General features: G+C 47.8%; 1 protein-coding gene across 1 annotated transcript in view; it reads left to right on the top strand.

Annotated features, from left to right (window-relative positions):
* The window catches only part of LOC146183908 (abasic site processing protein HMCES-like), an 87,992-nt gene that overhangs the window by 39,876 nt on the left and 23,362 nt on the right, over positions 1-24,754 (top strand). Inside the window, exons 6-7 of the mRNA XM_084609227.1 lie at positions 11,117-11,179; positions 22,780-22,895. Of these exons, the coding sequence (XP_084465353.1) occupies positions 11,117-11,179; positions 22,780-22,895 (179 nt within the window). The remainder of the gene's footprint in view (positions 1-11,116; positions 11,180-22,779; positions 22,896-24,754) is intronic.

Genomic DNA, 24,754 nt, shown 5'->3' with positions numbered 1-24,754 from the left:
GCTCCGCTCCTTATTTTGGGTGATTTCAGTGCACACCACCCATCCTGGAATATAATGCACAGAATATGGGCCACTCCCTGTGAAAAAAATAAAAGTGTAGTATTGAATAGTGCTCTTGATGCATAATGAGCAATCAACTAGGGCCGCTGCAGAGCGCCATGCCGAAACGGATGCCCGGTTCCCTGCTTGGGCAGAACACCACTCCCTGTGTTGTGGGAGGCAAGATATCGTGCCCAAATGATGTTGACACCCTGGGAATGAGATAAATGACACCAGCAATACAAACAAAACATCCAGAGCGGTCCCAGACGCATGCAAAACAGGCCAACAAAGTGTGGCTGCCGATGTTCCGGGCTAATTTTCATCGTCATCGGGGTCGAAACTGAATTCTGACAATAAAGCAGCATCTTTAGAGTCACTGCTGCTTAGGTTATTGATAAAATCGGTCGTACACAGTGCAGAATTGTGAAACTTGCGACATTTCGAAGCGCGCATCATCTATGTGGATGCCGCCATTCTCGCATGCGACTCAGACGCTGCCGCATGCTTGGAGCGCAATCAAAAATAGCCACCTTGCGGGAAAAAATGTAAAAAGCAATAAAATTTAAGGTTCAGTTGCCTGACTACACGCTAGATGGCCTAGCCTGTCTGTGTCGTGACCGTCTGTGAAAGTGGTAGGGGCGCCAGTCATGTTGGACTGTCCGTGGCTTTTCGGTTGGTGGTTTTATAGTTCCCGTCAGCGCGCTTTTTGCCAGAGTTTACATCACCGGGTGTCGATGACGTTCATAGCCAGGATGGGGCTTGCGGTACCGGCAGCTCAAGCGACGAAATGCCTGAACCCTTCACCTTCAGGCCTTCAGTCGGAGCCATGCTAGGCCTATTACTGTTGCAGCAGTGACACGTTTGTGTGCTGCCATCTGTGAGCCAGGTGGCTAGTACACCCTGACAAAGGTGTTTGCCAAGATGACAAGAGGGGGCACTAGTGGTGGCAGCATTTGAAGTCTGCACGGACCTCGGAAAACGGCGCCACCGGACATTAAGGACAACTCTAACAGAGCCAGTTAGTTTAGAAGAACTTCTTGTTGGGCGAGTTGGTGCATTGCTTTAAAGTTGGTTGGTGCATTTGCTTTAATTTTGCGCACTGTCTGTTTCCTTGGCTTTTTCCTGTGGCTGTCTTTTTATAGCGCATCTTGGTTCCTTTAAATCTAACAGAGCCACTGAGAGTCCAGATCTGCGGTGCGGTACATGCGGCCGCTGGGTGTTCTTGGACGAGACGCCGTTCGAAACTTTTGAGGCCGCTGCTGCTGGAGGGGCTTTTGTGTGTGCCATCTGCACCAAGCTAGCAGATATGGAAACTAGATTGCCTCAACAAAAGCATCTCTCTGCATCACTTCAAAGCAGAGTGACGGCCCTGGAGCTCACTGCGAAAATCCAGAGGCAGCAGCAACAGTGGGACAGCGTAGACAGCACAAAGTTTGCACTGGTCGGGACGGACGCTCTGGAAGCATCAAGTGAAGCGTCTAGTGAAGTAATGCCTCCCGCATCTCAGCTTTGGGACGCCAGTGGGTGTGAGAACGCCGCTCTGACCGGATTGGCCTGTGCAGATGTGAATCGGCCCTCGACGATGGAAATACAGTTCCAAGCTGAAACAGATGGCAGTGACTCATTGAAATCCTAAGCAGTGCCAGCTGACCACCTAAGGCCCCAAGGAGTGAATACTGAGGTTAGCCAGAGGGACATACATACAGAGCGTCACCTCCAACAACTGCAGCACGAGAAACTGGTGCTCTCATCAACTCTTCGGGCATCGAAAGCCAGTTCCTGCGGGTCACAGATTTCACAGACATCTGGTAAAAAGGGGCCAGCGGAGATGCCCACATTGGGAACGCATCTCTGACGTCCGTCCCCCGCTAGGCACTCCCAAAGAAGTGGTGTTGGTGGGTGATGAAAATGTGGGCCTGATGACAGCATCTGTCGTGGCCGGTGTAGGAGTTCTGGATGCGCTTGAATTCATCTACGGCGACAAAACCTCAACAGAGGAAGCCATCGCTTATGCACTCGAGTATGAGGGATCTGCGTGTGATGTCCTACGATAGTACATTCTACACGTCGGCATACATGATGTCCTCGCAGGCTAGGTAGAAGAGATGATAAACCTGCTCAACTCCAAGTGGACGGGGCAGCTCGGAATCTGGTCATCTGCTCTGTCCCGAAGATTGTGAACCGAGGAGGTGAAGTGAGAGCAGCGGCGATACTTCTCAACGCCAAGATGGAGAAATGGTGCAGAAAAACTGGGAGCTGCTTCCTCGATCTGAACAGAATGGACGGGGCACAGAGGTTCCGCAAAGGCGGAGTTACTTACAGAGTCAAACACACCCAACAAATCAGCCGATTAAACTGTGGAGGAGCCGCCCGTTTTTTAGAAATAGCCCTACCACTCAGGGAGGCACCATTGTGGCCAGCACAGTGGCAACACCCAGATACTCGCCCGCACACGAAGACCACAAATCGAGCAGCACGCAGGAAGAAAGAAAGTGTGCCCGACAGCAATACGAGCCAAGGCTGGTGGAAATGCTTAAGGCAACAGAAGGATCATTGGTCACACTTACGATAAGATGACCTAGCATTCATAATCGAGGTCTCTGTGCAGAAGGCATCGGCCAAGGCCCGACCAACATACTGATTGGTCATGACTTCCCAACCCGAGTGGTGGAGCGGGCCGACATTCAGCACAGCCCCTGCAGCACCATCATTCTGCGAAGACGGGAGTTAACAGTGATGAAAATGGGAGTAAAGCACCCGCACCCCGGGATAAGGCACCTGCCGGCTGTGACCCCTGGATACGTCGGACTCACCGACGGCATCGGCAGAAGTGGCCCCGTTTTAAGTTGGGTTTTCTGAACTTGAATGGAGCCCGGAGTGCTCAGAATTGGGCAGAAGTATACAGGGCGCTCGCGACCAATGATCTGTTGATTTTCGCATGTGTCGAGACCCACCTGCGTGACATGGAAGAGCCCCCCCATCCGTCACGGCTGGTTGTGGCCGGGAAAGAAAAGAACGGACATTATGCGCAGAGGTAGGGGAGTCAGTGTCCTCTGGAAGTAGTGTTTGAACTGGCAGGCATGTGACTGTAGTGTCTGCAACAACCATTTGTGGATGTCAGGTGACTTATTGGGTATGCCTACTGCAATATGTGTAGTTTACCTTTCAGTTTACCAGAACTGTGACGCAAACGTGAAGCTTGTGGAATGCATCTGCCAAGATGCACGCACTTGGGCAGAATGTATGCAGCTGCTGTTAGTAATAGGCGACTTCAATGGGAACCTAAATGAGTTAGGTGGGTATACGGACGGGAACGGCAAGCTCCTCATACAACTGGCTGAGGATCTGCAGCTTGAGTTGGTAAAGCTACACCCACGATGCGAAGGACAGTTTACGTGGTGCGCTCGCAGCAGTGCCACGACCATTGACTATGCCTTACTTTCTCCGGGCCTCAGGGTCACCATCGACGAGGAGGGAGCCAGCAGTATGGGGAGCGACCACAACCGCCTGCTGCTTGACTTCAGTCGATCCTGCAGTTGGCGAAGCCCAGTCAAGCAGCAACAGCTCAAGACCAGAACCTACCTTCCAAATAGATATAGTAACACAGTGGTGGAGAAGTTTGAACAGTTCGCTAAGGTGCCAAGCTCAGACATATGACGCCTTCATGGGGGCACTTTTTCAGTTGTGGAGAAGTACATGGTGCATGACAGACTGAGTGCACGTGCTCCAATAAACTCGTGGTGGGATGCTGAGGTGGAGGCCGCTTGGAAAGAGCGCCGGGAAGCCAATTGTGCGCATCGGAGAGCGCTGAATGACGCTGACAGTCAGGTGTGTACTGCCGCTTGCGACCTATACATAGTGCTGAAGCGGAAAAACAAAAATAGCTGACCACAACCTGCGTGCTATCCACTTGCTGTCAAAAGAGGGAAAGAGTACTGCATAAAAGTTTTGGCGGTATGTAAGGTCTCTGGACAGGCCTGCCCCACCTGTGTCTGTGCTGACTGACCCTGCAACGCATCAGCCAGTGACTTCACCAGCTGAGTACCTTGCTCATCACTTTGCCGCTGTATTTGGGCATTCAGAGGCAACTGATCCCCACTCTCTCCCAACTGATTCAGCAACTACCACTGAACTGAACCTGAGACACAGGGAACCCCAAGCCAGATGGGCCCACGCTGGGCTGTCAGCAAATTGGCAATAAACCGCGCCCTAAAGGGCATCAGTCTGCGAACGACCACTGGTCCAGACGGCCTGCCGGCCTGGCTGGTGAAGGGTCTAGAGGACGAAGCAAAGGAGCAGCTAGCTGAACTCCTTACGCACATTATTCAGGGAGCACCGATCCCTATTGAATGGCGACAGGGCAGGGTTGTGCTCATCCTTAAACGTGGAGGCGATCTAGGCAACATATGCGATGTGGGGAACGATCTCCCATCGTCCCCTTTAAAGTCTGCTTTCCCCCGCGGTAGTTATTCTAGCTATCGCGGAATGGCGCCAACATTGGTGGTTAACATTATAACTACCGAGAGATGGCGCCAGCATCGCGGCAGCACTAGCGCCACCCCTGAGCTTGTCAGCGCGCACGCCGACAAAGCCTACTCCTTTCTCTTCGGCATTGGGACGTGGACGCAAGCGGACGTCTCCTCGCGGCACTCCGCAGTACCCCACAGCGATTACCGCCCATTAACGGTGACCAGCGTGGTGTATCGCCTCTTTGCCTGTGTGCTGAAGAACTCGTTGAGTGCATGGGCGGAAGGTAAGGGGATTTTCATGGGACTGCAGAATGGCCTCCGCCCTCGTCGCCGCTTGGGCGACCTCTTTGTCCTTGCATAATGCGTGGAGATTGCGCAACACAAGGGGCAACTGCTTCTGTGTTGTTTCCTGGATGTCGAAAAAGCCTATGACAGTGTCCTCCATGCATCACTGTTTAGCTGTCTCGCCAAGTTAGATATGCCGAGTGAGCTGTTGTTGACAGTAGAACCCCTATACATGCAGAACACGGTCACCGTTCACTGTCTTTTCCTGCCTGACTTTTACCAAGAGCATGCAGCAGGGGTGCCCTCTATTGCCTCTGCTGTACATCATCTATGCATCTTGTGTTGAGCGAGCGCTCATCAAGTCAAGCCTTGGCTTCCGGCTCCAGCATACCACCCTTGGGTTCGAACAAGACTGTCGACTGCCGGGCCTGGCCTTCGCCGATGATCTGGTCCTCATGGCAGAGTCTGCGATGGAACTGCAGGACTTGCTGGACATCTGCCATAGGACTATATCTAGTCTAGGGCTGAGGTTCAAAACGAAGACAGCCGTTGTCCAGTTCGCTGGAAAGAGCGCTAATGCGGTGTTGGTGCTTGGCGGGGAGATTCTGCAGGTCCTTGCATAATACAGGTACCTGGGCATCACATTCTGCTCAACAGGCAACATGTACCATCGCCACAGAGGGACAGTGCTTCAAGCAGCCATTCGCACCCAAGGGATCCTACGTAGGCGATGCCTGTGGGGCTGGAACCGCTATATAATGGTGCGGGACCTTTGGAAGCAGGTGCATGTTCCCGGGCTGACATTCTGTAATGCGGTTGTCTGTCTGTCAGCGACAATGCACGCTTGGCTGGAATGCCGCCAGCGGGAGGTCGGGCGCATCGCACTTGGCTGCCATGAAAGGGTTGTCAATGAGGCCCTGCAGGGGCCCTAGAATGGTCCAGCTTCGAAGCACGCGAAGCCTCCTGCAAGTTACGGTATCGCAGCCGACTTCTGTTCATGGCACGCGAGCGACGGGCACGTCGTGTCTTTGATTATTTCATGGCGATCTGCCTCACGATGAGCTGGATGGCCCGAATTTACCAACTAGAAAAGAGGTTCGGGTTTTTCAAGAACCCCATCGCTGCAGATGCTGCAGGCAAATGGGCTGCCGAGGTGCGCGAACAGGTAGCCGAGGCTGAACGCGTCCTGTGGTGCGCAAGCATGGAAGAGAAGGCCACCCTGACTTTATACAGGAGCCACAAGCACAGCATCGGTCAGGACCATCTCTATGACAATAGCGTCGGCAGTGCCTTGTTATTTGAGTCTGGAGCGGGAGCTCTCAAAATGCTGTCATACCGAAGCTGGTACGACGAAACAATCTCGTGCACACTGTGCCGGTTGTTTGATGGTGAAGCCGAAACAATTGAACATTTATTTGGAGGTGCGGTTCATCCCCATCCTCGCCTTGCACCGTCGAAGCCAACCGTACGCCTAGTCCATCTGCCAAAAGCCCGGGGAGATCGCCGCTCAGCTTTGCCCCAGCCCTTTTTGCTCAGACTCGACCAGCCGCTGTCCCTAGCCTCATCCCCAGCCCTGACCACAACACACGACGACCAGGAAGAGCCCAAAGCCGACCCTACCGACCCTACCAACCCCACGACGAAGTGACCTCACGACCACTCGAGCGAAGACAGCACCCCCGCCCAAGCCGTTCGGCGTGTCCATGAGCCTTGGCCTTCGGCAAACGGTGAAGTTCGGACTTGATGCTCCGGTGCAAGCATTCTTCCCATCTTCGCATTCATTGTGGTGTCCAGCGTTTCATGTCCCAATCCTTTGTCTCTGTTCATCATCACGTCATGCATTGGATTTCTAGCAATTGATCGGGACGATCGCTCGGTTGCCCCGGGTAATGCTACGAAGATGACGAAGCGGGCAATGGCGCGGGGCGGAGCGCTCGCGCGAGGCCTGCTGGCCATAAAAGCATATTTCATCGTCATGTCATCACGTCATCACGTCGTTCTGTTTCTGTTGTGTCTCCATGTTTCATCGCTTGTCATGCCACCACGTAACAATATTGTAGTGCGGTGCACGAGTTTCCGGCCAATGCTTCCAGAGGACACCACACTCGCACAGGCGCTAGATTTTCACACGCCTGAGAATCCTCCCGGTGGAGGTGCGAGTGCTGCTGCAAGAGCAGCCGCTGTGAAGACAGCCAAAAAGCGACTCGCCGACTGGTGGGCTGCATTAGGCAAGCCTTGAGAATTTTGTTCAAGTGTTAGATATATGTTGTTGTGTAATTTTTTTTTTTTCTTTCTTACGACGGGGGCACCAGTACGGTGCCCACCCGATACAAAGAGTATGGTCAATAAATCATCGTCATCGACACGGAAAGGTTCAAAATTTGCTCGCGAAATCATCGTTAACAGGCTGAAGTGCGGCCGTCGGTGTTCCGGGCTGGTTTCCATCATCAGCGGGGTCGGAACTGAATTCTGACGATAATTGGCAACATCTTTACAGTCGCTTCTGCTTGGGTCATCGATAAAATCAATCGTAGTTAGTGCGTAGTCATCAGATTTGCGACATTTCGAAGTGCGCGTTGCTGATACGGATGCCGCCATTTTCGCATGCGACTGAGAGTCTGCCACGTGTTTGGAGCGCGCTCAAAAATAGTCGCTTTGCAGGGAAAATGTGAACAGCGTCAAAATCGAAACTTCAGTTATCCGACTACACACTAGATATTATAGCTTGTCCGTGAGCGGCGCGGAAGCGTTCAAAATCGCCGCGCGAAGTCATTGTTAGCCAGCTAACAATGCTCAATGGGCGCGGTAGGGAAAGAGTTAAAGAACCCTGAGTGGTTGAAATTTTCATAGCACTTCACTAACACGTCTCTCATAGCCTGTATTGCTTTGGGACGTTGACTCTTCCGTTACCACACCTATTCAGATCAATGCTTTAAATAGCCGATTTCGACATGTTGGAATCGTTTCTCATGGACCTGGTACCACCTAGTAGTTAGTCTGTGCACTGCACTTGTAGAATCAGTTCAAAATGTTCGCTCTGAAGACGTTCTGATTTTCGATAGACCTTTTCGAGAATTAATGTGCATGCATTATTGCGTAAGGGGGTGTGACGGCCGCACTTGAAAAAAAAAACTGCCACTTGTGGTAATGTAGCATTAACATCACATTTTTGTCATCAAAAGACTTCCAGCAAGTCAAATATCGAATCATATTGTTGGCTTTGTTATGTGACTGTGTTCAGTGGTGATAATTACCCGAAAAAATTGCGTCAGCTATTCACTAGTGACCTTTGACTCTCGGTCTGGATGGTTTTATTCCATGGGAGCGCATTCCTGAAGGTTCGCCGTATGCCCAGCATGTATAGACATTTTTAGTTTCGATGCCTGGGCACAGCCATCTTAGTTTGATGGTGGTGCCCCGTATGAGCCAAACTGGGAAAGTCCGTTGTGGCTCCTCTTGACACCATCTTGGGCTGTGCTGTACGTGTTAAGGCTGCGGTGCGGCAGTGTAAAAGTGCTGTTTTGCAGTGCTCGTGAAAGCCATCCGACACCTTGGTGCTATTTGTATTTTGTTTGAGCGCGCCAGCAAATCGTATACCATCCCTTTGGCATGGCGGCAGCTGTTGGCAACGGCACTAGCGGCCAAAGAGACTGCGAAGGACTGCGCTCCACTTCCGCAGTGAGGGTATATTTGTTGGATCTTTCACGGCACATGTTTTTTCAATTATATTTTATAATCGCAATGGTAACTGTAGACACAAACACACAGCGAATGAACCGTACGGGCAGCTACCGAACGCGGAATGCAGATACTACGAAAGATGCTTTCCAGAATTATCGCCGCATTGATTTAAAGTGAAGTGTGACCCATTTCGATATACGATCGAGCTGTCCTGCTTCAACAATGTATACTTTCAAGTTAAACCCCTCTCGTCGAGCGCTACTCCCTAGTTGTTGCTAGGCGTAAATTGTTTCGCATCGCAGGCACATCCAACGTCGCAATTTGTAATTGCTCAGCGCTAGAGTAAATGGTCTCTCATGTAACTGCATTACTGCTGATCCCATTGTATCAGTAAAAGAAAGATGTAAATTTCGGTGAGGCATTAGCAGCGGAGCCAGCGTGCAGACGAGAGCCGCGCGCCGCACCAGCGGCAATGTGTTGCGTAACTTACTTGTATTGCAATTATCATTAACACGGTATCGATCAGAAATCCGCAAGAAAGCTTTTTTTTTTTTTTTTTTGCTGTCGGCTTATTGTTTAAGTGAAGAACAGATTTTAGCACGCTCTTCTTGCGCAGGCGGGAGGGATCCACCTTATATCGTTGGCGCGGAGGGCTTGCGGGAGGCACGGAATGCTCGGCGCGCATGGTTACTACGGCGGGGGCATCATATTCGGGAGTTCGTCATTGGTACTAAGTCTATCTGGCTTACATAAAACGTTCATGGGCGAATTAAATCAGGATAGACTGGAAAGCGGTGAAGCAGAAATATATCACAGCCGAACTCGCACTGTCGATGCATGCTTCCCGCATACGCTCTCGGCAGTCATCTTGCGATTTCCTTCATTGTTTGTACAGTCCACGATCACGCATTGCTTTCCCGATGACATTACCACTAAAAGGGGCGCTAATAAAGCTATTTAAGTTTCTCAAATGACAATATACCAAGGTGCAAGGCTACTATGCTATGCATGAAGCGTGCAAATGCACAGCTGACTCAGTACTGGCAACAATGTGCTGGCGCAAGGAATCAGATTAGAGAGAGTTTTCCTCCTCTCCTACGGTAAAACGGTCTATATCTTATGGAGTCACACTACGCATAGCCAGCGGAGAAAGCGAGCTCCCGTGCCAACTACACGCAGGCGTTACTTGTGCGCGACACGTGTCTCCAACCTGTGGCGCAGAGTCGCTGCCACGGCAGGTCCGAACAAAATAGGCAACGACTGAGCAGACTAGGTAACAGTTTATTAACCGTAACATTACGCATAAACACACTGCGGAAGAATGTTCTATTCGATAAAATAGAGTTCGCGTAGCTCACCAGGTTGTCGTGGTCGTCGGCTGGGCAAGGGAAGGGCAGGGTAGTACGTCGAGGGTCTCCGGGTGCAGGCGAGGCAAGAGAGAGCCCTTCCTGCCTCGCAAACCCGTGTTTTTTTCCCTCTCTGTATGAAATACCGAAAAGTAATCGGTCGCTTCTCGGAACCAGACGAGAAGCAAGCAGTTCCTCCTCTCATATGGACTGCACCCTTCCTTAAGTGACTAGCACGATGCTGTGACGTAGCATTGTATGGGGAGCGAGGGAAGTGCTAAGTGCCTTCTCCCCAGCCCTCTCCTGGCGAGCGCATGTTGTGTCGTGACTGCCACGCTCGTCACTGGTTAGAAAGGAGACTGGGTTATACGTGTATCCCAACAACCTGACCTTTACAGCCACTTCACAGCAATTTTGGTTTGGTGCCTCACAAAAACATGGAACTGCTTCACTGCATGGAACGAGAAATGAGGCTGTTTCCACCTGTAGTCATTTTATGTAGCTGAAGAACGGTGTTGTACCGATAGCTTAGTTTTTTACAGTGTTTCTGGGTCATTGATCTTCGAAATGTATGCTTCTATCTTATTTTATCAACTCGCCACAAAAATGACAATTTTTTTATTTTTTGTATGTTCCCTAATAAATTTCTTGCTTTGTAACTTACGTTTTTGGAAAGAGCATTCCATTGCTGCAACATATGCTGCAATATTATTTGTACTGGCAAAAAAAAATATCTTCCAAGACCTGTGAAAAATGGCCATTTTCTCGCGGTAATGAAAGAGTTAAACCCCACAGAGTGAACCTTTTTGATTATTCTAGTTTTTCTTTGCCATTGCTTGCATCACCACTGAGAGAAATGCGTTATAAGATTGCCAATTGGGAACATTCTCTTGACTTGGTCCTTGTTATGGAGAAACAGACAACACATTAGACTTTCCTTTTCCTACTGGACATCTGTACCCCCGTCATTCACAGATGGTGAGCTACATAGACACGAGAGTACCATTTGAGCTAGCAAGCAGTGTAACTGCCTGCGCTTATTGTACGGATACTTGTAAACCGAGAAATGAGGTCTTGTGTGACTTGAAAGGAACGAGAGATTGCGGCACAGCGCTTGTGTTCAGTGCCTTAAAAGTAGGAGGTATAAAGTTGCATGTTTTTTAATCTGCACTTTGGACCCGAGAAACGGGAGAGAGCTATGCGATGATGAAGACATGTGCCATTGCTAGGTGTGGAATGAGGACCAAGGGTTTCAAGGTGCTCAAATTGTGCTCTGCTGTGGATCATTCTCAGATGATACTGGATGGTGAAGAAGCGGTGTCGTCCTGGCTGGACCCTGGGCGCTCGTCCAAGGAGGTGAGCCCAATGCACGCTGCTGAACTAATTCCAGATTGGTGGAAAGGCTGTACCGTCTTCACCAAGCATTGAACAGGGGCACATATTCCTGTTTGTGGGAACTGCTAACTGAACGGTGCCAACATTGCCTAGCGTGGTTATGTTTGGGGGCAACTTACAGATACTCTGCAGTAGAAGCTGCAAGCTCAAGGAGGCGACTACTACCAGTATTCTCTCCACCAGAGGTGTGCAAACTCAACCTCGCAAGGTTGCCCACATCTGTTCAACGCTGTATTGGGTTGCCAACACTGTGTAGCTACAAATGTGCCTCTAAGGATCCTTCCTTTATTCGCTACAGTTCGTAGCGGACTGACGAACGTCCAGTGTCGTTTTGTTGCTTCAGGTGATGAAGTGGCTGGTTTGATTTGTGGGCAGCCTCATGATGCTAGGCTGAAACCCCATGAGGTTGCCCACTTCTGCTTTCTGCACATGGTTATGAGCCTGCCATAGTTTCATGTTCACCGCTTCAACTACACAGCTGCAGTCAAGGATGACTGGATTGGTAGTGTGCTTTTTTTTCATTGCCAGTGGATGGTGAAAGAATAGGTTGAACATCTGTTGCTAATGCTGTACTTGCTCTTTAATGTTGACCAGGAATTCAACATATCTTGTAATAAAGTATCAAGAATTTTACCGGGATGGAAATTCTGTGCCATTTGCACCATGGTCTGTCATAAGGATTTCCCTGGGCTATCTTGCTTCATAGACAGCAAGTTGCACCTTTATTGATTTCTGGTGCCATTCTACGCTATGCAAAAACACTGTGCACATACGCTAAAAAAATGCAGTTTTGGTTTCTGTCTGCCTATGAATATTTTGCTTGGCTACAGCTTGGCTGTATGCAACCCACAAGCTTGCATTAGCGGCCATGCACTAGAAGTGCGTCCATGCCTGCCCATGCGTCCATATCTAGCACTGCATCATGGGAGTGTAGTACATGTGCACTGAGTGGCGGCCACTGTGACTGTGCACAGAGATGAGGAAATTTGATGAAATAGAGAAGAGAGTACATTTTGGTTTATTCAGGGCTGCTAAACTAGGGCTGATCCGAACAGTGGGGATGTTAGGAAGGGGCGAAATTTGTGCCAGTTGTTTCCCTGCAAGCGCTTCTCCATTTTAAAAACAGCGGCCGTGGAGGTCGACAAAGAAATGTAAGACAGTAATGTCAGGTTAGAAGCTAGCTGTCTTGCCTGCATAACTGCACCGCGTACAGTACACGTGCACTGGGACACCAAGCAGTGTTTTCGCAGTTCGCAATAGTGTTTAGGTATTTAGAACCATCACGGGGCTTGCAGTTGTGCGGAACCGATGTGTGAGGGCTAGAGGCTGAACCAGGTTGGATGCGGCAGGTGCGATTGGCACTGTAAGCGGTCATCAAAATAGCACTCCTCAAATCTCTCCTGCATGCGGCGGACCTGACTATGCACCTCTCATGTGCGTGTGTCAGCATTGCGCCATTTGCACCAGCCCACAACGGCGGCGGCTGTTGGCATAACATCAGCCACGTTCGGTTACTATCAGCTAGGCAATACATCATGGCAGCATGGTGTTTCGTAAGCTGTTCACTGGCATTGCACGTTTTCCGTGCTTGCGTCCACATGGTCCTTCTGGTGCTTCAGAAGTGCATGCTAGTCAAGTTCCGCTTAGCTCGTTGTGTGGTGAAGTCTCTTCACACGGGACACAGGCTGCTTGTCAGGGGGCAACGCCAGTCCTGCATCACACCATGAATAATGCCGGGGAGGTGCTTGTCGTCTTTCACCAGTTCTGCCTTGACTCTCTCGACTGTGTGAATGCAGTAAAGCATTGACGGAAATGCAAAAAAAAAAAAAAAATGCGATTGTCGCTCTAATCACTCGTCTAATAGCATAGTCCATTGCCCTGTCTTTTCCCAGTGCAAGTGGTTCTTCTCAGTTTTTAATAGGGACCATTCGGTATTCGAACTACAAGTAATTTGCACCTTTTGTGGAACCCTACGAAGTTTAAATTAATGAGCTTTTACTGTACTTGAATTTAAACCTATGGCTGTTCTTTATGGCTACTTTACATGGTAGCATTATTTCCAAGCAGCTATCGTGTTATGTATATTGAGGGACCACTTGGCCAGATGTAATGTTTTAATGATGAATTTAGTATTTGAGACAGCGTACAGGAAACGTGAGGACAGCCTGGGTGCTGCTACTATATCCTCTGCTTTTCTGTGGGCCGTTAGTGTTACCATCAGCTTTCAAGTTGCTGTGTGTTTGATGGAACTGCTGAGGATACTTTGGTAGAGTTATTCTACTAACGCACAGTGCATTTTGCTGAAATAACTAACAATTGCAAACTATTTGGAAGTTTGTTTGATCTAATGCTGAATCGTATACATATAAGTTAAGGGGTCTGTACTGCTTTAAAATGCAGTTTGTGCCAGCTCAAACTTTATATATCCTCAATTTATGTGCTCCCAAACTGCTCTAAACATACTCCAAGAGGCAATTTTTCCTGCTCCCAGACGTGCTTCAAGAATCAAGTTACACCCTTACGCTCCTTCAGTCAGTCGCAGTGTGTTTCACACTTTTCTATAATAACTGCTTTGTTGTCTCACCGGAAGACATGACCATTGCTTAAAAAGGCTACTTACAACTTTGCTGTGCCTGAAAAAGTCTACTGCGGCTAAGGAGTGAACTATGCCATATAAATGGCGCATGAAATTCACTATTGCTCTGGTGTTGTGGCTTGCCATTCGTTGAAAACACATGTATGCACATACTGTACTTACTCGAATCTAGGCCGGCCATGATTCTAAGCCGAGACCCGAAAGTTAAAGGCCACAGAAAAAAAAAGGCTTACCTCGATTGTAGGCCGACCCAAAAAACAACTGCGAACAAGAAGTACACCACGCAAACAACATTTATATACGTCATCCTGCTCAGTCGTCATCGCTGACTTCCTTGTCGCTGGGCTCCTCGTAGTCTTCGGTGCTATCAAGTACATTGGAAATGCAGCACTTGCGGTATGCGCGCACAATCAGGCTCTCCAGGATATCTTCCCAGGCTGCAGAAATCCTACTGGCCACGACTCCCAGTGATGCGCGCTTTACACGACCTGTTGGTGTAAGCTCGAGCTTGTCACCAAGCCAGTCCACGTAGTATTTGTGCAGCCGATCTTTGAAAGGTTTATTAAGGCATACATCTAGAGGCTGTAACTGGCCTCTCATGCCGCCAGGTATGATAGTGACATCAGTACCAGCTTTGGCAAGCGCAGCTTTTACGCCAGTTAAGTGGCCACGGTACGAATGCAGGACGAGGAGTGAATGCTTTGCCAAGAGGCCCCCTGCATGCCGCTCCCAAACTATTTTTATCCACTCCTCAACCATTTTGCTCGTCGTCTATCCTTTTTCATTAGCGCAGATGATCACATTCCTAGGAAACACTTCGCGAGCTGGAAGCATCTTTCGTTTGAAAATTACATAGGCGGGCAGCTTGTGGCCATCCACCGTTGCCCTAGGGCGTAGCTGTTCTCCAACCTCTTCTTTATAATGAATCACTGAAATGAAATCAGTTTCTTTTTAAAGTCGCCTGACAGCTTTTGACATATAGACGTGTGATGTCGGAGGTTGAAGCCAATGCGCTTCATGAACTTTTGCTATCAGCCCCAGTTGGCTTTGAGCTGGTCCCGTGGAATGCCGCACACTCTTCTTGCCAACTCTCTTGCTTTGGCTTGTAGCACTTCCATGGTCACTGGAAGTGCCACTGCTCTCTGCAACTTGATGAACTCGGCCAGTGCTGACTTTTTTTCAGGATGGTGGCCTTTATTTGGTCCAGTGAAAATTTTTCTCGTTGCAGCGCAAGCAAAAATTTCATCGCGCTGCTTCCTCCAACGGCGAACATTCTTTTCATCCATGCCGATGTCAAGTCCCGCCCGGCTTGAAGATTTGACTATTTTTCTGCAGCGAGCATAACTTTTCGCTTGAAGGCGACTCTATAGTGACACCGCCTGCTTGGTGCAATGGTGTCTGTGAAAAAACCGCATGTTTAAAAACTCTTGGAACGCACTCAGGTATAATGCTCTAGAAGATTGGGCAGTGTGTCCACCGTGCCGTGAAATGCATGGGAGCGGGGGGCCGCTTTTGCGATGACGGAGGCACCGGAGCGCAGAGGGCGCCACCAGCAACTGGTGTGTCAGCCGTCCTGGCGCCCGCGTATGTGCGCCGTATGGCAGGCAGATACCGCACGCTCTGTACATTCTTGTTTGCTTGCGCGTCGTCTCGACAAATATACCGGTTAACGGGGCTCAGTACTGTTGGGAATCATCTGATTCATTTTCCATTTCGGCCGTCGTCAACACATCGGGAAGCAACATCACAGGATTTGGGCTTCGAAGAAAACAGCTTGGAGATGGGCGTACGAATCCAGACTCTCATAGCATGCTTTACTCACTGTACAGCTTGCTTTAGCATTAATAAAGCACCTATTTCTCCGTTTGAAAAGAGGGTAGTGTGGAGACAGGATGTATGAAGAAGTCAAACGTGCAACACATAGTATGTTTCAGCACTGTCTAAAACTGGTCATCAGTAACCCCATTATCAAAGCAGTTCAAAATTGTATATTTCGTTGTTTCACACGCAAACCATGCCGACTACACTGCGTCATCTGAAGCCAGAAGAAAAGTCTGCATTCAGTAATCATCGAATGTGAACTACCCCGCTGGAGGTATAGAGATCGTAAGGGCATGAGAAACAAGTAAACCGGCTGCTGAATAACAGAAAAAATTAGGTTAGGAAAAATGGAAGTAGGAGGTAAAGGTTTCACAGTAAAAAAAAAAAAGACTTGTCTCGTAGGGAGGGAGAAAGGGGTGGATGGGAGCCATGTGGCGCCATGAACAGAGTGATCGCGATAGGTGAACAAAGGGTTGAAATTTTCGTGCGGCATGGAAAACAAACGGCGGCGAAGAAAGTGGGTAGCTAAAAACGAATAAAAATTGAGATATATGAGAAGAAATAAAAAAAAAAGAACAGGCTACTCGCGTGCGTGCAATTGAATGCGTATAGATATGTGTCGAAATTTAGGAGTCAACAACTTTGTAAAACTGTACACTAATCTAAGAACAAGCCCGTTTTTTTTTTTCTTTGTACAAGCTACAATTTTTTGTAACGGGCAGCTTTAAATACTTAGAGATGCGCGCCTACTCAAGACAATAATTTAATTTCAGTGTGTTTTAGTTTGACAATAACCTAATTGTTCCAAAGAATGTTTTCATTCTAGGAAGTTTTTATTCTGCATGCTCAAGCAACCGGTAATATAAAAGCCATTATTGCCCCCAGAAAATCACTGTAGTCCTGTTTCAGTGCACGTGCAAAAAAAGGAGGAATAGCCTTGAAAAAAAAGAATGACTGAAGGATAGAAAACGGAGAGGCTATATGTAGTATGCGCCTAATTCACTTCCGCTAGATTCTCATTATAACATCAAAATGTTTAGTTTACTACAAGGCAGGATATGCAGCTTAGCTGCGAAAGAGAGGTTGTGAGGCTGGCACTCAGTTTCTCACCACAAGCAAAAAGTATGCCATAGGCTCGAAACTAGGTCACAAATTACCCTACAATTTGGCTCGAGTGTTCCTTCTGGATGCCTTTGCACTTCAGATTTTGCAAGCTTCCAGTAAAATTTGGAGGTTCCAAAATTTTAGCTTCTTGAAACACCGGAGTGCTCACACTTGAAGTAATGAAATTTCATGTGCTTTTGCGGCTTCGCTCTTTGCAAAGTAAACAAACTGAGACAAGAGTTCCCAAATGGAAAAATATATAAATTTTCTCGGAAGTATTTCACGTTCAATACCAACCTTGTTATAGCCTTTTTGGAGAAAAAATTATAGCCTGATTAGTTCTGTAAAGAGTAGTCGGCAAGTAGCACGATTATAGTTCTTAAGCAGTAGTTGGCAAGTATATGTAGTCGATTAGTCATATTTCGTACCGCACACTCTAAGAATAAACGCGCATTAGCGTCCATATTTGAGCTCGGCATTGTATTGATTGCTTACGTATTAGGTGCTCGTCATCTTTTTTGCATTTTTCTATTTTCTCTCATTGCGTGCCAAGAACTGCAACTTTTTTTTTTTTTGTTTGCTCTGCACAACTATTTCATGCTAGTAAAGCATCCGCACTGAAGTGCCCATCGAGTGACTGGTTTAATTTTTAATATTTTATCTGAAGCATTGTCCTATATTGTACAGCACGTAAACAAATGTCCGCAATATATGTATTTGTTAATCACTAACAAAGAATCCTTGAGTTGTGTATACATTCATTTTTTTTGTTTTGTTTTGTCGGTAACTAGCGCTTTAGTAGGCCGATTAAGGAGATATAGTACAGGTTACTTGCGATTTGAGATAAACGTCATATGTCTTGATAAGCGTAAGCTGCAAAATACAAGCAGGGGTTTCTAAGTAAGGCTCATAAAAAATAAGATGTTTGTAAAGAGCCCTCGCAAAGCACAAGCTTTGATTCACATGTATACTGTTTTATTGCGAAAGCAATAGTACGCCAGGTCTAACCACTCATCGTTGTGTGCCGTGTCCGTGGTCTCTCCTGAAGTTTGAATTCACGTTACCCCTATGCCACGAGCAGGAGCTGCCAACTCTGATCTCTCCTTTCATACGGGAGGGTGATATCGGAATCAGCCTGCCAGAACCGTTTGTATTCTCGTTACCCATACTACACGGGGGCACATAGGGGAATAATATAGCAGGCAAAAGAAACTTTCGCCGTTGCTTTCGCAATTCAACTAGGGTTAACCAAAGCTGAGCCACAACTAATTTTTTCTCCGCGTGTTACTATAGTGCTCCTTGGCAGCAGCCTTTATTCCGTTACAGAAAGAATGAATACAAAACACCACGCTTTATTGAAAACAATGTACAAATCTCTCGTCTGGACGATTTCTGGCTGTCCGCAGGAAAAAGAAACGTTGAAAGAGTTTCAAATAGCGATTCAAATATTGCGCGCTGTCCCAAGGAATACCTAAGCATGCGCGGCGTCTCCAGAGAGACGTAAAGGAATTGCAGGGATCAGTTTAACCACCTGAAATAAGTAGCCTCTTTGTTAAATATTGCACCAATTGCGTAGCGCATGAAAATAACTGCAAAGAAAACTATGCCGCTCCTCTGTATCTCTGCTATCTCTGCAGCCGCTACGCGCCGAGCGGCGAACCTGTCACCCCTGTTGCACGTCGCGCCCTCTCACGGAGGTCGGTGGCTGTCATCGCAAAAGCAGCCCGCTCTCCGGCGCCGGTCGTCACACTGACCAATATTCTAGAGCACTATAACTCAGGGTACCACACGAGCACACGAGAAGACAAGGCCAAAATGGCAGCCAGTGCCTCGCGTTTGCTTTGGCCGGCGTTGGCTGCAGCTTGTCTTTTGTTGGCACTCTGTGGGGGTGCCACCTGTGTGTGCTACTTTGTTTTTCCTACTTTATGATTGTGAGACCCCGAGACAAAATCCTCGAATCTAAGCGCGGCCCAAGAGTTTTATGTCTCGTTCTTCTTTTTTTTTTGAAAAACTATTGGCCTAGAATCGAACAAATGCGGTAATTGTCTAAATTTCCTTTGCCGCACTACATGACTTCATGTTGGCCACAATATGCACAAGTGAAATTGCTGTTAAATTGCTTGGTTTCGGTGGTTTAACATCCCAAAGCAACTCAGGCTTTCAGGGCCGCCGTAGTGGAGGGCTGCAGAAATTTCAACCACCTAGGGTAAAGCGTACACTAACATAGCACAGCACACCGGCGCCTTGCTTTTAGCCTCCATCGAAAAGTAGTAGCCGCGGCCAGGATTTGATCCTGCATCCTTGGGCACAGAAGTCGCGCACCTTAACCACTGCACCACTGCGGCGGGGTGCTCATCATCCTGCCTTGCTGGCTCAGTGGTTAGTGTTCGAGTACTAAATTCGAGGATGTGGGTTTGATTCCAGATGTAGCAGCTGAGTTTCAATGAAATGAGACGCTGGGTGCCCATGTGCTGTGCAGTCTTGACACACATGAGGGAACCCGAGGCAGTCGGTATCTCTAGAGCTCTCCACTACAGTGGCCTGCATAGTTCAACCGTATAAACCAAACTAAACAGTCATCTTGAAAGGATGCTAAAGAGAAATATCAGTGGAACAAGAAGCTGCGCTAGACAAATGCACTACTCTCTTGTAATCCTGCCGGTTATTTTCTGCTCAAAGGAACATCGCAAGGGATTTTCCAGACTTCCTTCCTCAATTACAACCTGCCTTATAAACAAGGATGCCATCGCATTGCATTTGTGACGTGTAGTACTGGTGAACCTCAGCAAATGAGAGGTAATGAAGGACTGCAAAATCATTTTAATTGTCGCTATTCACATGAGCTTTGGTTGCAACATTATCTGCAGGTGGTGGCAGCATACTATCTTGTCAGATTTGCATGTTTATGACACCCTTCCTAAGAGGGCACCTTTCTCTTCTGGGCAACATGCCTTTGCCAGACTGGGTGGACCTGGTAGTAAAAGCTCGTTAATTCGAACTTCACGGGACCGGGAAAAATGTTCGAATTATCCGATGTTCGAATTATCGAATGGCCTCGAAAAAACTGGCCAAAACCGTCTGTACCACGGTAAATGTACCGTATTTAGTCGCGTAACGAACTCGCTCGCATAATGAACCCACCCAGCCCCGATTTGTGCCTACGAATCTGAAAGAAAAAAAAATAATAATAAAGGCGCCAGTCGTTAGCGCGTCCCTCTGTTTCGCGCCTTCACGGTCCACAACGCATTTCATGGCAGTGCGCCAAGATGCTGCGCGGCGATAACGGCGTGTTTATCTTTTGACTTTAGCTCCTGCAGGGAGGGAAACGAACTTGGCAAAGTGCTAGCGCTTATCCGGTTGTGCAAGCCTCCTTTTCAGCACGTTCGCTTTATCATGCTATGAGCGACTTGGGCGGGCGCCCCGTCTACTGCCACTCTAATCATCGGAGCGAACGGTGCTAAAAGCTGGCGTCATGATCGCGGCTGACTCGCGTGCTTCCGTTGACGACTGATGGGTGGAAGGATGGATGGCTATCGCAAAAAAAAAAAAAAAAAAAGTTTAACCCATAGTGCCCGTCCGAGATCATAGCCTTTTATGGGCATTGGCTGGGACCGCGCCGACAGTACTTATCCCTATTTAACAGGGTTGGAAATAACGAGTATTTAGTTGCGAGCTACGGAGGTTGCGCAGAAGCGAGAGCAGGCAGCTGCCGCCGCGCGGCCATGCACTGACCTTGCCGCGGCCGCGTCCCCTCCCTTCAACGCCGCCGGCCGCCACGCCGGTCATGGCGCCATTTAAGTTTTACCCACTCTTCCATGGTTTTACTTGGTTCCTTATTCTGTCCCCGTTTTGGACGTGCGCAGCCTCTAATTATGCCTGCGGATCACGGAGGTGTTTCTTTACCCCCCCCCCCCCCCCCCTTTTTTTTTTTTTTTTTCCGCGTGATGTGCGCCAAGCCGCCCAGACGCGGCGGCGCGTAGTTCGAATTATCCGTAGCGGAACCGACCCGCGTTCGAATTAACGGGCTTTTTTATACACAGATCTCTATGGAGCTTGGCCGGACCAAGTAGTGTAGTTCGAATTATCCGAAAATTCGAATTACCGAGGTTCGAATTAACGAGCTTTCACTGTATATTATCTATCTATTATTTTTAATGTTTCTCTGATCATTCCTAAATGCCTCTTCGTTGCAAGTGATCTGACCACCGAGCATGTTGTTATCACTGTGAAGCCCTTTCTATTACCAGTCATGCTAATACTAGTGGCCTCACCATCTGGAAAGAGTGCAGATTTATAATAGTGGTAACCTAGAATAATATTCGTTATGAGCAATTGTTGTTTGACTAAATGCTTTGAAGTTGGGAGAATGTGCCCTTACAAGGGGATCACCCTCATTTTTGCAGGAATATTTTTTTAGCAATTTTATTGCTCTCTGTGTAAATGTCTATAAGTAGAATCCCGCTATAGTAAACTCTGATATAGTAAAAGTTTATATATAGTAAAGTGAAACTGAAGTCCCAGTTCATCTTCCATAGAAGACTACACTTTCCCCCCTTTATAGTAAAGACATTTTTGGTAAAAATCAGTTATAGTAAAATGTGTCTGGTTACGGGGGAAAAAAAAAGAACTCCGAGTGTTCTTTTAAATGGTTTTACCATCAGGCTTAGCAACACTCGGGAGAAGCCAATTTTACGTAAGCCTTAGAGCCATGGGGGAAAGCATGCAGCGCACGGGAAAAAAATGTAAAGCTATCTATAAACAGGCGGTGCGGTCCATTCAGAAAGTAGAGTGAAAGTGCAGCGCGAAATAGGGAAAGGAAGTGCGTGTGGTTTTACAGCGCTGTACTGCCGCACACATTTCTTATTTATTGCCTTTTAAGACAAACAGCGAAGACGACGCAGTGTTCATGAAAGGCTGGTTTTTACATGAAATCAAACTGAGTTGTATTCGTAGCCATGTTGCTGTCATGCTAAGAGGTACTTCCACAAGATGTAAACAAAAAATTTTATAACTGATAAAATGGCACGAAAAGACGATAAGAGAGGTGGTAGGTATATTAGATTTTTTTGTCAAGCAACAAAATGTACTCAGTAAGTAGCTATTTAATTAACAGACTGCATCTTCAGGGCCGCGTCATCATCAACAACTGATGTAGTAAAGACCCTGATATAGTAAAGATTTTTGCCCGTCCCAGTGACTTTACTACAAAGGGGTTCTACTGTAATAGTGTTTGCTTTAGCACTGCCCAGTTTGCCCTGCTGTGACGGGACAAAGTAGAACATTGATGTGCATCTCATGGAATTGCAAAAAAAAACTGAAAAATTAATGTGCAGAAGCATCAGAAATGCATTCACTCAGATCTGTTAATGGCTGACAGGATTCATTTATGGCTGCAAGGCCACAGCTCACCACTCAGCGGTGCATACTGGCGACCTGGTACCAGCAAAGTACAGGCAGCGCTTGGTGCTCAGGGGTGTGGTTGTGGCTTGTGCATTTGTGTTAGTATCCATAGTGGTGCTGTAGAGGTGTTTCAGCATTCGAAATTCTGTGCACAATGTACTCTGGCCAGGCAACTTTACTAATCAATATCAATAGTGTTTGTCACACTGAGGTTGTAATATACTAGCACGATAGGGTTCTTCATTTAAAAGTTGTGTAGTGGTTTTATCTCTCTATTGCACTTCCTCAGTGCTGGCTGTCTGGCTCGGGCAAGGGTGAAAAGCCCACAGTATTTTAAATAAAAAGGATATACAGAGTAGACCACCAATTTATTATGAAGGACCAGTTATAACATGTTTTTTTGCTGGCCACCTGTCTGCCTCCCGTAGAACTCAATGTAAAGTCTTACCACTTATGCGGCAGGTTTATTTTGAACTCTAAAAAGAATGTCCTAGTGATATTGTGGATTTTCTTGGCCTCTGTGACTTATGCTATAAGAGGTCTACGTTGTATATTTTCTCACTAGTCACTCAGTAGCAGCATATTGGAAGCTACACATTACGTTTAATGCACTAATACTTTATTTTCCTCGTTTATACAGGCAATTTCCACCAGCTTGGACAACTTCCCCTCAATGTTGAACTGGCATGCAGTGTCAAGCATAGTTGGAAAGGTCTCCAACAGAGGCAGGGAGTGTGTGGTTCCAGTTGCTGAGAAGTATGTAAAAGTCCTTCTGCTCTTCTTTTTACTTGACTCCTTTGAGCCCATTTACTTCCCTTGGATGTAACAGAGTACTTTAGACAAGGGCTGTCTCTTTCCTGCATTATTTTTGATTGTGATCAGTTAGCAGGCTCTGTGGGGTTGAAAAGCAGCAACACTCTTAAAGGTTTTCTTGGAGATCCCATCTTGATTGGTGCCACAGACGTGTACTCACAGCCATGCTGTGCAGACATCTCGCGGTATAGAAAACTGTCGCAATGCTGGCGATGTGCAGCCCACCCGCCTGCCTCCGCGTACTTCTCGCAGCGCATGTAGACCAACACCGTGTTTACAAACAAAGGGGGTGCTCGCAGCGCCGCAGCTGACTGGGGGTGAAAAATAGGGTTAGCGTCCATAGGAATACATGGAACCGAATTATTCCAAGGCAGTTTTCTCATTTCACGGGGCACCTGGGATGCCGTTATTCGGTACAAAGCAACTATGAACATCCTTGAACAGATAGTCAAAATATGAAATCTCATTGCCAAGGCGAAGTATTTTTAAAATACTGTGAAGCATGTGGGGTGCGAGTTGGGAGGGTGACCCGTAGAAATACTTGTAAACACAACTTACCGGAACATTTTCCTCATTTCGCAGAGCATCAGAAGTGGTGGCCGGTCATTAAACGTTGACTAGCGCTTTGAAGAAGTGCGTGATAAAGTATGGTGCGTCATTATAGAGGCAGTCTGCTTTTAAAACTCCCCGAATAACCTGTGTTATGAATCCCGACACCGCCAAAAGGCAAACTGGGTGTAGCGAATCTCGCAGTTTTGTTTAGTCTGATATGCTGCCGCATAGGGTAAATAAGCTTGATAATACTGTTGCTCCAGCGATATGTCCTAGACAGAATTACATTTAAAAAGCAGTTGTAAAACGCCATACGACAATATGGACTGAATGAGATTCGCGCATTGCAGCAGACAACAGCGCAGCTGGCGATACCCACTGCAGCCGCCTGCAGCTCCGGAGCGTCTGCTGGCGACAGCGCCGGTGGTGCATGGTCGTCTGCAACTGTGCGCAGTCAATTTATCGTGCTGTGAATGGTCCCGCAAGTCGTCAGACTTGCATTACTTGCAAGAGAATGTAGTGTGTCATGCAACATGACGTCGTGGCGTCATAAAAGACGTTCACCAAAAAATGAGAAGGGTTCAACGCTGCTGAACCGAGCAGAATGTTGCGCTAATTGTTGTGTTTACATGTATTTCTATGGGTCGCCCTCTCACCTCGCATCCCCATACGTTTCGCGGTGTTTTAAAGATACTTCGCCTCGGTAATTAGATTTCATACTTTCACGATCTGTTCTAGGATGTTCGTGGTTGCTCTGTGCTAAATGACATCATATGTGCCCTGCAAAATGAGAAAACTGCTTTGAAATCTTTCGGTTCCATGTATTTCTATGGGCCCTAACACTGCTTTTCACTCCCAGTCGGCCCAGCCTGGCGATAGCACCACCGCATCATGCTTACATCACAGGTCGGTGTTGGTCTATACAACAGGAGATAGTGACATGTGGCCCATGCGGCAGTGCAAACTGCTTGAGGATCGATTGTGAAGCCAGTGATATGCGGTCTGTGCTCGCCCTCTTCATACCTCACCGTCAGCTGCTACGGTTGTGACATCTGCGGTTTGTGGGCCATGTGTCACTGAAAACTTTTCACAGCATGACCCCGACAGACAATCGTGACTTTCGTGACGTGCGCCCCACGTGTCGCTGCAAACTGCTCATGATGCATACATACAGCGTGGCTGATGATCGCAGAGTCAATGAGTTCTCACATTTGTATCATCCGTAGTGGTGTGGGAGAGTGTTCGGAACA

This window comes from Amblyomma maculatum, chromosome 7, assembly GCF_055883805.1.
Source record: "Amblyomma maculatum isolate TAMU_Amacu chromosome 7, ASM5588380v1, whole genome shotgun sequence".
Classification (NCBI taxonomy): Eukaryota; Metazoa; Arthropoda; class Arachnida; order Ixodida; family Ixodidae; genus Amblyomma; species Amblyomma maculatum.
Note: the sequence above shows the minus strand (reverse complement) of the source record. Positions and strands in the feature narration are given on the sequence as shown.